Source organism: Ruditapes philippinarum, unplaced genomic scaffold, assembly GCF_026571515.1.
Source record: "Ruditapes philippinarum isolate M1 unplaced genomic scaffold, ASM2657151v2 ctg3235_1_1_1_1, whole genome shotgun sequence".
Classification (NCBI taxonomy): Eukaryota; Metazoa; Mollusca; class Bivalvia; order Venerida; family Veneridae; genus Ruditapes; species Ruditapes philippinarum.
Genome location: NW_026860668.1, coordinates 164,199 through 178,142, shown reverse-complemented (window position 1 = coordinate 178,142; position 13,944 = coordinate 164,199). Strand labels below are relative to the sequence as shown.

Here is a 13,944-nt window from a genome sequence, read left to right as displayed (position 1 = left end):
AAACTTAATGTTAAAAGTAGAGGTGGAAATAGAATGTGGAAAGGTCAGGAAATGATTTGAAAATTAGCTTATCTTCCCATGCCTAAAACTTGAAACTGTGTAGGTGTATAAAGAACCCCAAAATATGACTCATATTTGGGGTTCTTGACTTTATAGGTGGATTGATTTGATTGCATTGAGGAGGAGTGAAGTAAACAAGAATGATAACTCTGTCTTTCATAGTTTTTGAGTTATTGCCCTTGTTTTTTTTCCTGATTAATATTTGTGTAGGTAAGTATTAAGAGTAGGTAAGAGTTATTATCTTGAAGCTTCATGGGTATATTATAGATATCATTATGGATGAGGGCACTACACAAGAATGATAACTTTGTCATTCAAAGTTTTTGAGTTATTGCCCTTGTTATTTTTCATTATGATAAATTTTTGTTATCAACTTGAAGCTTCATAGGTATATAGATATCATTCAGGAAAAGTGCAGCACATAAAAAAGATAACTACCTTTTATAATTTTGTAAGTTACTGCCCTTTGTTTTTTTGTCATTCCAGAATTAATTTTTTGTCTGAAGTATAAAAGCCTTATGGATTTGAGTTATCAACTTTATAGGTGGACGGATCTAACTGAGGAAGAGTGCAGTGTACAAAAATGATAACTCTCCTTTTCATAATTTTTAAGTAATTGCCCTTTGTTATTTTGGCATTCGGTGACTGCTATATGTTACAAATGTACAAATGCATATAACAGTGTAGTTAATTGATGCTGCTTTAAAAATTAATTAACAAGCCTTTTCAGTTTTATTGTTCCATATAAACATTTGAATTTTTATAAACTCTCCAAATAATGACTAGTAAAACTCGTAAAGACTAGTAAATTATGAACTTAATGAAAGAAATAAAATGTCAATCAGTTAACAAAACATGGACAAGGAGCTACAATGATTAACTTTGTTTAATTTAAAAGGCTGTTCCGAAATATGACAAATTTTTGTTGACAGACTTGGTTTGATATCAAATAGTTTAATAAAACTTCTTGTTATAGATTATGTTTTTTATCTTTATGCAAGAGGTTAATCAGTTGTTAGCCTGATTTAAGGAAGTTATAAGCTTATCACATGTATGCAGGCAATTTACAAAAGGGGAATTAGTCATTGTATAACTGTTTATTTTCTTTGGCTTAACAGAAAAATTATGTCGTATATTTTGCATAACATTACTGGCTTTAATGCATACTTTTTTATCATTGTTTAATTTTGATTAGAGCTGAAGAGCTTAATTAATGTTAATACATGTTAACAAATCTTCAGTTGAAGACACTTCCATCACTTACTACATACTTTACTAGTATATTTTTAATCAAAGAAACATAGTTATGACAAAATAGGGTTTAAACCTGTGTGATATCTTAGATCAGGGGTTTACTGCGAAACTGCAGTAACTTATATGAAATAAAAAAGGACTTACACCAGTCTTGCGGTCAACCCTCGCTATGTACTACCATAACCAGTTGGGCACTGAATTTTTCGAGGATTTTCAATTTATATGATCAAAAAAAAAAGAAAAAAGGAAACTTAGTCACAACCCAATAGGACTTATACCTGTGATATTTAAGTACCACCGTATCCAGTTAGGTCACTGAATTTTCTTATAGGATTTTTTAGATTGATATGTCACCAAAAAAAAAACCCTTTAATTTTATTTTAAGGATTTTAACCCATTAAACTCATGCTTCTTATCTAAAATTGACTCATCCATCTTTCAATCTGGACAATTTCACAAAACCATTCATCATTTTAAGGGAAAATTTCAAAATACTATATTATACTGATTGTCTTATGGGTAGAATCTATTGCCGTTAGCAAGCTTTTAAAATGTTGTGACAAAAATTTGATCCTGATCGCATGGTAAGGCGTTATTAGAACTCTTCAATGTAAATCCATATTATTATATATGAATGATTTAACGATCTGTAATTTGATGTGTAATATTATGAGATTGTAAAGTATATAGCGTTAAATTTTTCTACGGTTTCCTCAGGTCACGATTTATACCCAGTCACAAAGTGTTAAGGCAAGCGTGTCCATAAAATAATATTTACGAATGATACCCGTTTCAGTCTGTTTACATTTTTGTTCGACGATTCAATACAATATCAAATTGGAATATAGAAAAAGTACAGTGTTAAAATATGCTGTGTAAAAGGTAGTTTTTTATATTGATAAACAAAAAGTTTGTTGACTTGGCCGACTGTAAATGATTTCAAAAGTGTTTAAACTTTTTTCTTTTTTTGGTGGTATTTTTCTTTAAAGGCATGTTCATAGGCGTTAAATTAATGAATTTCATGAGAAAAAGTAATTGTTGTCATCATTTGCTGACACAGTTGCCAGATTGATGTTTTGAAAGTTGTTTTTTTTTTTAATTTTAAAATCGAAATGTGACAATATTTACACAGGCAGATGATATTTAGTTGACTTGTGTTACCGTACACAAATGTAGATATTATGTTATCAGGTATGTTGATAGATAAAAGTCATAAGATAAAAGTCATAATTTTATCTCGGCCATCTTTAAGACAGATATTGTTGTCTTGTTTGACTTGAGCACTTCCTGGTACGCTGCGATTAATTTACCAATATTTTTTTTTTGTGCGTGTTGATTTACCAGTATTTTTTTGTCAAAGTAACGTTATTGTGACCCAGGTTTATGAAATATAGTGATTCATTGATTATTGATATTGGATTATGAAAGCCAGGATTTAAACATCTGTTTCTTCTTTTGTGACTGATCTAAAAGATAAAAATCAACGGATTTTATTTGGTTAACATTTCAAAGGTAGGACTCTTTCTTTGTGGGTAAAACTAGAACATTGTGTACATGTAACATAATTTTTTACAAAGAATTAATTTTGAGAAGGGTTTGTTTAGAACTTCATTTACTCTTTAATGTTTTTTCAGGTCAAAATTATAAATAATCATACTGTAATTGCTTTTTAATTTGGCTGTAAATATACATGTATAATTATGTTTGAGGTGATATTCCTTCTGTTAATGGGGTGGTTTTTGGTCAGAAAAATTAGTAAGTGCATAATGATTATATTCATAATACATTGGATATTTCAAAATGTTCCATCCTGACTCATACCTATCACCTGCTGTGGGGTTATTTTTCAGTTTCTAAAACATTCTATTGATTAGGTGATCTTTTCATCAAATATCTTGTCTTAGTTATGTTTTTATGCTGCCCAAAATGTTTTTCAATGGAGCATATTGCCACTGTCAGTTAATGCTCCCTAGAATGTTTTTTCAATGGAGCAGTTATTGCCACTGCCAGTTGGTTCAGCCCCCCTGTTCTCTCAGTCATCATCAACCCTTAACTCTTAGCCTGCTGGCAGTAACAGGTTCAACCCATCCAATAAGTGCAGACAAAAATCAGCCAGCATATTCATGATGCCTGATCATGATCAGCTCAGCACTGCTGGTTGCTAGTCAGTCTGTCCATATTTTGAAATTTTCCCTTGAAATGGTTTTTGTCCTGATTGAAACATGGGAAAGTCCATTTAAGATGTGAAGGTGTGATAAGGGTTAATTATGGTTTTAATTATGATTGAAAAAAGGGAAAGTTCATTTTGACAGAGACTGCTAGTTCTGGTACCTTCCTCTGGGTGAGGTTTAAGGTTGATTGGGTCATGGTCACTGAGCCTAAAAAGTGATTTTTTACTTATGGTCCTGTTTTGTTCATGTATCTTTGTCAGTGAGGCTATTATTCTGTCTAATCTTTTAATTTCCAAGGAAAATCGTAAGGGAAGTTAAGTATAATATGTAAATTTAGATCTATTTGTTGTGGCAGTTATTTTTTGAAGATCAAATATGAGGTTATATTTTTAACTGATCTATTTGTTATCACTGTTGATCCATGAAGATCTAATACTAGAAAAAATATTTGCTCATCTTTTTGGTAAATATCATATCTTCTGATCAATTATGTAAATAGTTATTTATCTATTCGTTATTTTGATAGTTTACTTAGTGGTTATTTAGGTGGGCATAAAAATGTTTGATATTGATATTATTTAGTTTGTACTTTTGTACTATATTTAACTTTCTAAGCCTACTGGTGGATGTTGAATCTACATAATATGCGACAAGCACAGACCAGGTTCTGCCGACACATCTGGGACTTGGACTTCAAAAAGTTTGTCTGCCCAATAACTTTAGATTCATGATTAGTAGATGACCCCTTTTGATTTTGAGGTCACTGGATCAAAGGTCAAGGTCATAGGGACTTTGACTTCAAAAGTTTGTCCACCCATTAACTTAAGATTCCTTTGACCCACAGTCTTCATATTTGGTATGGATGTTGATCATGACTATAAGGTGACCCCTATTTTGAAGTCACTGGGTCAAAGGTCAAGGTCACAGGGACCTTGACAAAAAAAAGCTTTTCTTCTCAATTGCTAAAGAATGTCCTGTCCGCAATGTATTGACATTTTCACATTTGAAGCATGTAGAATACATAACTTAGCAATGCACTGGCTTAGTAACCTCAGATTTGGCAGGGAGGTTGTCCTTTAGCTCTAAATGGCCACTGTTGATTCTGACAAAGTGGTATGCGGGGGTATTCACGCCATGATAGTGGCAGTTCTAGTTGACCCAGATCTATTTCAAAATGTCTCTGAATATCGGTTAATAATTTTATGCCTAAGATATAGCAAACAATGGTAAGAAATTGTCTGTACCTAATGGTCATTATAGTGTGAAGTGACAGAATTTTCAGCATGGTTTCATTATCATGAAGAATTTATGAACTTGACTAACCTTGCAGGAGAAATAGGTTATAATGAAAATGTCTTTGTTTGGTTTTGATTAAGATGCTAAGTGGCATGACTTTTAAGGTAATAGCTGAAATATCTGTTACATTTTTAGCTTGTCTGTTCCGAAGAAAAATGTTGAGCTATAATAATAATGATCACTAATAAGCGAGTCCATTGCTCAAACTATTTTAAAGGTATCTATATTATACTTAGAATACTAGGTTGTCATGACAAGAGGCAGTTGTATGACAAGGGGCATAATTCTGTAAGTTATATTTTTCAAGTTATGCCCCTTTCTAACTTAGAATTTATGTCAAAAGTAGTTATTTTAACAAACAAGCAGTAAAACTGTCTGCAGTTCTATTGTAATTTGATATAGCTGAAGGTAGTTATTTGATTTTTATATCTTCCTGAATAAAGCTTTACAACAGTGGGTATACATGTATACATTTACGTCAAACCAATGTACCATTTGGACATTTCCTCGTCGTTATTCTAAACATTGTATAAGGATGAAACACTACCCGTAATAATAGTTGCTACTTCAGGCATGTAATACGAGGAAAAAGAATGGAATGTTGAATTGAAGAAAACACCTGAGCAACTTCGATAACAATAATAATCCTATTTTGTAATTTTTTATGCCACCGCAGCATCTGCGATGCGGTGGCATATAGCGATTCACCTGTGTGTGTGTGTGTGTGTGTGCGTGTGTTTGTTTGTGTGTGTGTGTGTGTGTGTTATATAGATTATATAGTGAACTTAAAAAATCTTCTTGTGAAAAACCACTTGTCCAATTACAACCAAACTTGGCATGATTGATCCTTGGGTAAAGGGCTTCCAAAGTTGTTCAAAGAATTTCATTCCATGCAGAAATCTGGTTGCCATGGCAACCAAAAGGAATTATAAGAATAAATTTAAAAAATCTTCTTGTAAAGACCCAGAAGGCCTAGAGCTTAGATATTTTGCATAAGGCATTGTCTGGTAGACCTCTACCAAGATTGTTCAAATTTTAGCCCTGGGGTCAAAATCGGCCCCGCCCCGGGGGTCATTGATTTTCACTATATGTACATATAGTAAAAACTGAAAATACCTTCTTGTAAAGACCCAAAAGGCCCAGAGCTTAGATATTTTGCATAAGGCATTGTCTTGTAGACCCTGACCAAGATTGTTCAAATTATAGCCCTGGGGTCAAAATCGGCTCCGCCCGGGGGGTCATTGAATTTCACTATATGCACATAAAGAAAAAACTTAAAATACCCAAAAAGCCTAGAGCTTAGATATTTTACATAAGGCATTGTGTAGTGAACCTCTAGCAAGATTGTTCAAATTATAGCCTTGGGGTCAAAATCGGCTCGCCCCTGGGGTCATTGGTTTTCTTTATATGTATATTGTAAAAACTTACAGTAAAAACTTTAAAAACATTTCTTCTAGCAATTGACAAATGCTAGAGGTTAGATATTTTGCATGAAACATTGTGTAGTGAACCTCTAGCAAGATTGTTCAAATTAAAGCCCTGGGGTCAAAATTGCCCCTGCCATGGGGGTCAATGATTTCCAATATATACATATAGTAAAAAGAAAAAAATCTTATTGTCTGAAGGTACAAGGCTTAGAGCTTTAATATTTATTAAATGATATCATCTATATGTACTCTACCAAAGTTGTTCAAATTTTGCCTTTAGTGTCAAAATTAGCCCCTCCCCGGGGGCCATAGGATTTCCTTATATGTGTATAGTAAAAACTTAAAAAATCATCTTCTCTAAATTTACAAAGGCGAGAGTTAAGATATTTTGCATGAAACATTGTATAGTGAACCTCTAGCAAGATTGTACAAATTATAGTCCTGGTGTCAAAATTGGCCCCACCCCAGGGGTCATTGATTTTCACTATGTACATATAGTAAAAAATTAAAAATCTTCTTGTCTGAAGGTACAAGGCTTAGAGCTTTGATATTTGGTATATAATATCATCTATGGGTCCTCTTCTAATGTTGTTTTAATTATGCCCCGAGTGAAAAAATTGCCCTGCCCTAGAGGCGATAGTTTTCCATATATGTATAAAGTAAAAACTTGAAAAATCTTCTTCACTGAATTGACAAAGGCTAGAGGTTAAATTTATGGCATGAGACTTTGGGAAGTGAACCTCTACTAAGATTGTTCAAATTATAGCCCTGGGGTCAAAATTGGGTCCGCCCCGGGTTCATTGATTTTCATTATGTACATATAGTAAAAGATAAAAACTATTTTTGTCTAAAGGTACAAGGCATAGAGCTTTGATGTTTGCTATATAATATCATCTGTAGGTCCTCTACCAAAGTTGTTCAAATTTTTCCCCTGGTGTCAAAATTGGCCCTGCCTGGGGGCAGTGATTTTCATTAAGTACACATTATTAAAACAGAAAATAAAACAAATGTTTTTCTGAATGGGAGAGCTTACAGCTTAGATATTTGACTTGAAATGTTTTTTGGTGGACCTGTATCAAGATTGTTTTGAATTAAACCCTTAGCTTAAAATTTTGCCTTGCCCAAGGGGACAGTGACCTACTTTCTTGTCCTTTGATGAACAGCAATGAAATTTTGACCATGTGCACAGTTTTAGTTGTAAAATTGAACTTTTATATCAAGTGACCTAGATTTGATTATGTGACCTACTTTCTTGTCCTTTGATGTACAGCTATGAAATTTGAACCATGTGCACAGATTAAGATGTAAAGTGAACTTTGATATCAGCTGACCTAGATTTTGACAAAAGTGTCTTTCTGTGTTGTCCTTTGATGTAGTCATGAAATTAGGCTGTCGTCTGCTTATCTTTCTGCAAGGGAATGCTAGCAGTTAATAGTAATACGTTAGTTTTGCATTGGTAACGGCTCATCCAGACAATAATATACGAGGTTAATAAAAGACCCGTTCTTCAACAGTATTTGTTCCTACACTTCTATTTAGTGTTGTATTAATGCGGTGGCATAGCATTTTCTAAAATGCAATCTTGTTTTAATACATTTTCAGTTGCTTTTCAATATAAAAGATGTCCTATTCAAGATGTAGATGCAGTGAATTTTTAGCGTTGTAAAGGATGGGTCCTCCGAAGAAAAGTACTGATGATTTAGCGAGCCTTCCAGATCTTGATGATACTATATTACTGGAGGAATTACATCATAGATACCGGAGGGATTTTATTTATGTGAGTTTATATACAAAGTTTTTATTTTTTTTGTTTCCAGTTTTTAGTCCCCTTCCGGTTTACCGGAGGGGACTGTAGGTTTACCCTCCGTCCGTCTGTCTGTCCGTCTGTCTGTCCGTCCGTCTGTCTGTACGTCAGTCCGTCCGTCCACAAAACTGGATCCCGCGATAACTTGAAAAGTACTGAAAATATTTTTATGAAACTTGATAGATGGCAGTATGGAGATTATGCACGTCATTTTCTTTTCTTCCTATGTTGAAAATTCTGGTTGCTATGGCAACAAATAGGCTTAAAATATGGCAAATTTTACACATAAACTGGATCCAGTGATAACACAAAAAGTACTGGAAATATTTTTATGAAACTTGAAATATGGGTAGATGGCAGTCTGGAGATTATGCACGTCTTTTTCTTTTCTTCCTATGTTGAAAATTCTGGTTGCTATGGCAACAAATAGACTGAAAATATGCCAAATTTTACACATAAACTGGATCCTGTGTTAACGCAAAAAGTAATAGAAATATTTTTATGAAACTTGTAATATAGGTAGATGGCAGTCTGGAGATTATGCACGTTATTTTCTTTTCTTCCTATGCTGAAAATTCTGGTTGCTATGGCAAAACATAGACTGAAAATATGGCAAATTTTACACATTTACACTGAATCCAGTGATAACTCAAAAAGTACTGGAAATATTTTTATGAAACTTGATATATGGGTAGATGGCAGTCTTGAGATTATGCATGTCTTATCTGTTCTCCCTATTTTGAAAAAATATTGGTTGCCTTGGCATCAAATAGGCTTAAAACATGGCAAATATAACATTGTTTGTGATAAGTCAAAAAGAGCTGAATTTTTTTTATGAAATTGCATCTTTAATTCAAGAGTTATCTCCTCTTTAAGCATTTTGCTTTTAAAAATGTTATATTTTGGTAACAGGGATGTTTCAAATATTAACTTTAGAGTGTCCTTTAGTCCGTCTGTCTGTCTGTTCATAAAAACTGTTTCCTGTGATCATTTGATAACTCAAAAAGTACTGGAAATATTTTTATGAAACTTGATATATGGGTAGATTGCAGTCTTGAGATTATGCATGTCTTATCTGTTCTCCCTATTTTGAAAAAATATTGGTTGCCTTGGCAACAAATAGGCTTAAAACATGGCAAATATAACATTGTTTGTGATAAGCCAAAAAGATCTGAAATTTTTTTATGAAATTGCATCTTTAATTCAAGAGTTATCTCCTCTTTAAGCATTTTGCTTTTAAAAATGTTATATTTTGGTAAAAGGGAATTGTTTCAAATATTAACTTTAGAGTGTCCTTCAGTCCGTCTGTCTGTCTGTTCATAAAAATTGTTTCCTGTGATCACTTTTAAAGAACTTTTCCAACAAATTTACTTAAAATATAGAAAATTGAAACATTAGTGAATGGCCATTGGCCCTTCAGAATGTTGATGGGGTTCTAACCGGTAGGGGACTTATGGATTGCTTGCAATACTATGATAATTGCTTGTTTTACCTGGGTTGTGTTTGCTGTTGGTTTTATATTTGTTTTACATGTACATCCTAATTTATACTTATATAGAGTAGACCTTGAAACTGTGTAAATTAAACCCAATTCTTGTGAAAATTCTTTTATAGGCTATTCTGACTTAACCAATAGAATATATGCTGTCCTGCGGTTTCACAAGACCCCCAGACAGCAGAGTTTACTTGTATGCTGTCCTGTGCTTTCACAACATCCCCAGAATACACTTGTATGCTGTCCTGTGCTTTAACAAGACACCCAGAATATACTTGTATGCTGTCATTTGGTTTTGCTAGACCACCAGAATATAAGCTTCCTTTGGTTTGACTAGACCTCCAGCATATTAAATGATGCTACTTTATGGTCTTACTAGACCACCAGGATGTATGCTACCCTGGCTCTTTAGGTCTTACTTGACCACTGGAATTACATCTGCCTTGAGGTTTAACTAGACAAGAAGAATATTTGCTGTCCTGTGGTCATACAAGACAAGTAATATATACATGTACCTGTATGCTAAATTACTTTGAGGTCTTATAGTATAATTGGACCACTGACGTTCTCTCTTTTAAACCAACAAATCTATCTTGCAGTGCACTTTGAAAAATCAATGCATGTTTTAATGCTTAGTTTTCTATCAATTTTGTATAATCAATTATTTATTTAGATTTATTTTGGAGTGTTTTTAAGTCTGACCCACAGACCCATCAGTGGCAAACCAGGAAGTTTTTGGAGATATCATTTGGCATTCTTCCCCGTTTACTACTTAATTAATCTAGATACCATCCCTGATAGGGCTTGATAGTTTCTTAGTAGAGAAATTTACAGTTATTGATTCAAATTTTCTCATGTCCTATATAAACTGCATACATGTAAGTCAATTAATTTTGCTTTTAAAGTTATCTTTAATCAAAGCATTTCATATCAACCCTTTGTATAATGGACTCGTCCAACTTTGAAACTGGGACATTCCACTATTAATTCTTAGTTGGGTTTTAAGTTGCACCTATACTATAAAAGGAGGTCCTACCATGCATTATTTCAAGAATGAGCAGGCACCCGAGTTGACAAAATTAGTTGACATTATGATACATTAATGCACTGAAAAATTTGGTAGTCTAACCTTACAGGAAGTAGCTATGGATAGTGCGTTTCCCATATCAGCTTCTTCTACTTGAAGAATAAACTTGTAAAATTTCATCCTCTTCTAGTTTTAAGTCTTAACTGGTGTATCACTTTACACTTACCAGTAATTTAAGTCAGGAAATGATACTGCAGAAATATACATACATACTTATGTATATTAATTTATCCACTTGGAAATATTTTGTATTCATGAAATAGATAGCTTTAATTTACTTTATCAGAGACAAATACAATTGTTTAAATATTTTATATACTCGAGCACAGCTACCAATCATATATCAGGCTTGGCTATCAGACTTGGCTAGCATCTTGTCCAATATAGGTTTTAGTCAGCTGCATACTCTGCAAATATTAGTCTATAGAATTCAGTATTGTACTCAACAATGTATAATAACCTCATATTATCATAGAATTATACCCACCTAACTTTTATGCTATGTTTCATGTATATTTCATTGTTTGTATTTTCAGACATATATAGGAGATATCTTGGTGTCAATCAATCCGTATAAAACATTACAAGGTCTCTATGGGGAGGAGGTATGTTTGGTATTTTATTTCATCATTGATTACCTAATTGTTGATTTGTGTATGTGTCAGGTGTTCTTTTTCCTGGTTATAATTTTGAGTTAAAGTACATTTATACATCATTTTGACAATAAGTTCCAGGGAGCCGACTCGAAAATGAATAATATAAAGTTGCAAGAACTTGTTTTGCAATGCGAGCTAAAACAAATATGTTTAAACTAATTTAACAATTGTTTATTGTGCTGTAGTTTTTAGTTTTATGTCACACTATGTCACATAGCATTTTTCCAGCTTTAATGGTAAAGGGGAAGACTCCAGGTGCCCTTTCCCCGGCATTATTTCAGAGGTAAGGATCAGGCACTTTAAATAGGGAAACCTCTGACTTTTCTGTTTAAGCCGCCAAAGCTGGATAAGCTTTCTCTTACTAACACCATGAAAGTGAGAATCCAATGTCTGTGGCAGGATTCAGACCTACAGCAGTGAGTGGCAAGTGGTTAGAAGTCAAATACCTTTTAACACTGACGCCCCTGACTTTACATACTGACCATATAATGAATATACATCCAGCAAAATTTTGACTACAAATAAAGAGCGTTTCTTTGGGCCTATAATAATTTTAAAACAGTAATTACAGTTTTTTAGAATATTTCACAGTTCACCTAAACATGTCAATGGGGTTTATTGGTGGTCCACGGTAATTAAAAAGTTGGTTTCATTTCCAGATTTAAAATAGCAGAAAGATTGGTTGTTTTGTAAGACAACTGTGGAAAAATAGTTGTTCTATATAAAGTTAATGTAATTCAGTGAAGTTAGTGCAAAACCTATCAAAATGTGGGTTATGTTGAAAGGTGTTATTTCAGTATAGTTAAATATATAAATTAAGGGTAATAAACACTATCAGACTGATGGTTTACTACCAATACTGTACCCCATGAACAGGCTATTGGACATTTTTTTGTAGTAATAGCATGGGATTAGGCTGATGATGATCTGTTATTTTGAAACATTGTTACCCCTGGACCATCAAGCTAAATGCCCTGAAAGAAGTTTTAAATGAGGCATCAAATTTTAGCATGACTTCTCAAAGAATAGGGAGAGCTATTGTACTCACCCTGGCATTGTCGTCACGTTGATTAAATTTTGGGTGCATGTTGGTATCTCAAAATTACTCAAGGGAATGTGTTGAAACTTCACATAATAACTTGTTCTCTTTGATTATCTAACATGGTGGATACAGATCCCATAACTTGTGAGTTACCATTCTACACAGAGTTATGCCCCTTTTCTTACTAAATAGTTAAGTGAGCTGTCTTTTGGACAGTCTTTGTTGTGTTTCTTTTACTTGTCAAATTATATTTTTTCATATACATGTTATACCAAATTTAATACTTCTTATGAATCTTGCCATCAGGAGAATCTTTCATATAATGTAGTTAACCTACAGGTGCCGTCTAATGTGCTAAAAATAATGTGCAGGTAGTACATGAATTTTTATGCCTCAGTTTGGGGGGGGAGAGATATAGCTATAGGCTCTAATGTCAGTCCATCATGCTGTCACTCTGTCCTTAGATCGACAGTAGTGGAATGTGGAGGCATCCAAGTCCTATATAGACAATTTCTTAATTTGTTAATGTAATAATTGAGCTATTGACATCCTAAGATATATTTTAATCATTAATGCCCTATTGTATGTTTTATTTATTGTTTATGTTATTATATTCTCAGTTAGGACACAGGTATGGGAAAGCGAAAACATTAAGTGAGCTGTTACCCCATGTATATGCACTGGGATCTCGTGCCTATCATAATGTACAGAGACAGCAGGGGAACCAGTGTGTACTGGTTAGTGGAGAATCAGGGGCAGGTAAAAGAAAATAATTTATTTATTTTTATTATTTTTTTTTGTTTTTGTTAATAGATAAAAATATTAAAAAAAACATTGTTGGGGGTGTCAAGTACGTTGTACAATACATTTACTTTATTTATGTGTACATGTTGTAATTTTTTGTAATTCTTACAAATTCTGAGTTTTTGAAAAGTAACTTTGTTTTTTTTTGTAATAAATCTTTTAGTATCAGAAAGGAAAATACGAATAATGTAATAACTTATAATACCAAACGTTAAATTTGTATGTTTGTATTTTCACTCTCGCTGTATTTAATGTATGATGTATATTTGTGTAATGACGAGAAACTGTTATGTTCAAGCCATATTGTATATTATAATTGGTTCTGTTCTGTTCTGTTAAATACACGTTTTAAAACTGTTTATTGTTCCCAAACTGGTTCCCATTTTGTTACAGGTAAAACAGAGATTACTAAGATGTTGGTGGCTCAGATAGCCAGGTTATCTCAATGGAGTGGGGACTACTTTTTGCAAGAGCGAATAATCGAGGTATTTTCATATGCTGTATATTTTAATAACATCCCGTTTAGTCAATAAGTTGACAGATCTGTAAATGACTGTTTGAACTCAGCTTTGAAGCAAAATGTAGATCAATTTAAAGGTGCAGTTGTTAAACAATGGTTCATAATTTTGAAAATTACCTTATTGGAACTGTGCCCCTTTTTAACTTAGAATTTTGGTTATAAGTGGTTACTCTTTACATTCAAGCATTAACACTGCATGTCGCCTGTAACATTTATATTTTCTATTTGGATGGCTTACTAGCACACAAACTAAACAGCAAATATACAGTCACAAACTCCTAAACATCAAGTAAACATATATGCAGTAACAATAACAATATTTGATATT

General features: G+C 33.1%; 1 protein-coding gene across 1 annotated transcript in view; it reads left to right on the top strand.

Moving 5' to 3' along the window:
- The first annotated feature begins 2,040 nt into the window (after nt 1-2,040).
- Nucleotides 2,041-13,944, top strand: part of LOC132712998 (myosin-IIIb-like) — a 35,102-nt gene continuing 23,198 nt past the window's right edge. Inside the window, exons 1-5 of the mRNA XM_060695436.1 lie at nt 2,041-2,196; nt 7,811-7,985; nt 11,131-11,199; nt 12,913-13,051; nt 13,490-13,581. Coding sequence (XP_060551419.1) covers nt 7,878-7,985; nt 11,131-11,199; nt 12,913-13,051; nt 13,490-13,581 — 408 coding nt within the window. The 5' untranslated portion in view covers nt 2,041-2,196; nt 7,811-7,877. The remainder of the gene's footprint in view (nt 2,197-7,810; nt 7,986-11,130; nt 11,200-12,912; nt 13,052-13,489; nt 13,582-13,944) is intronic.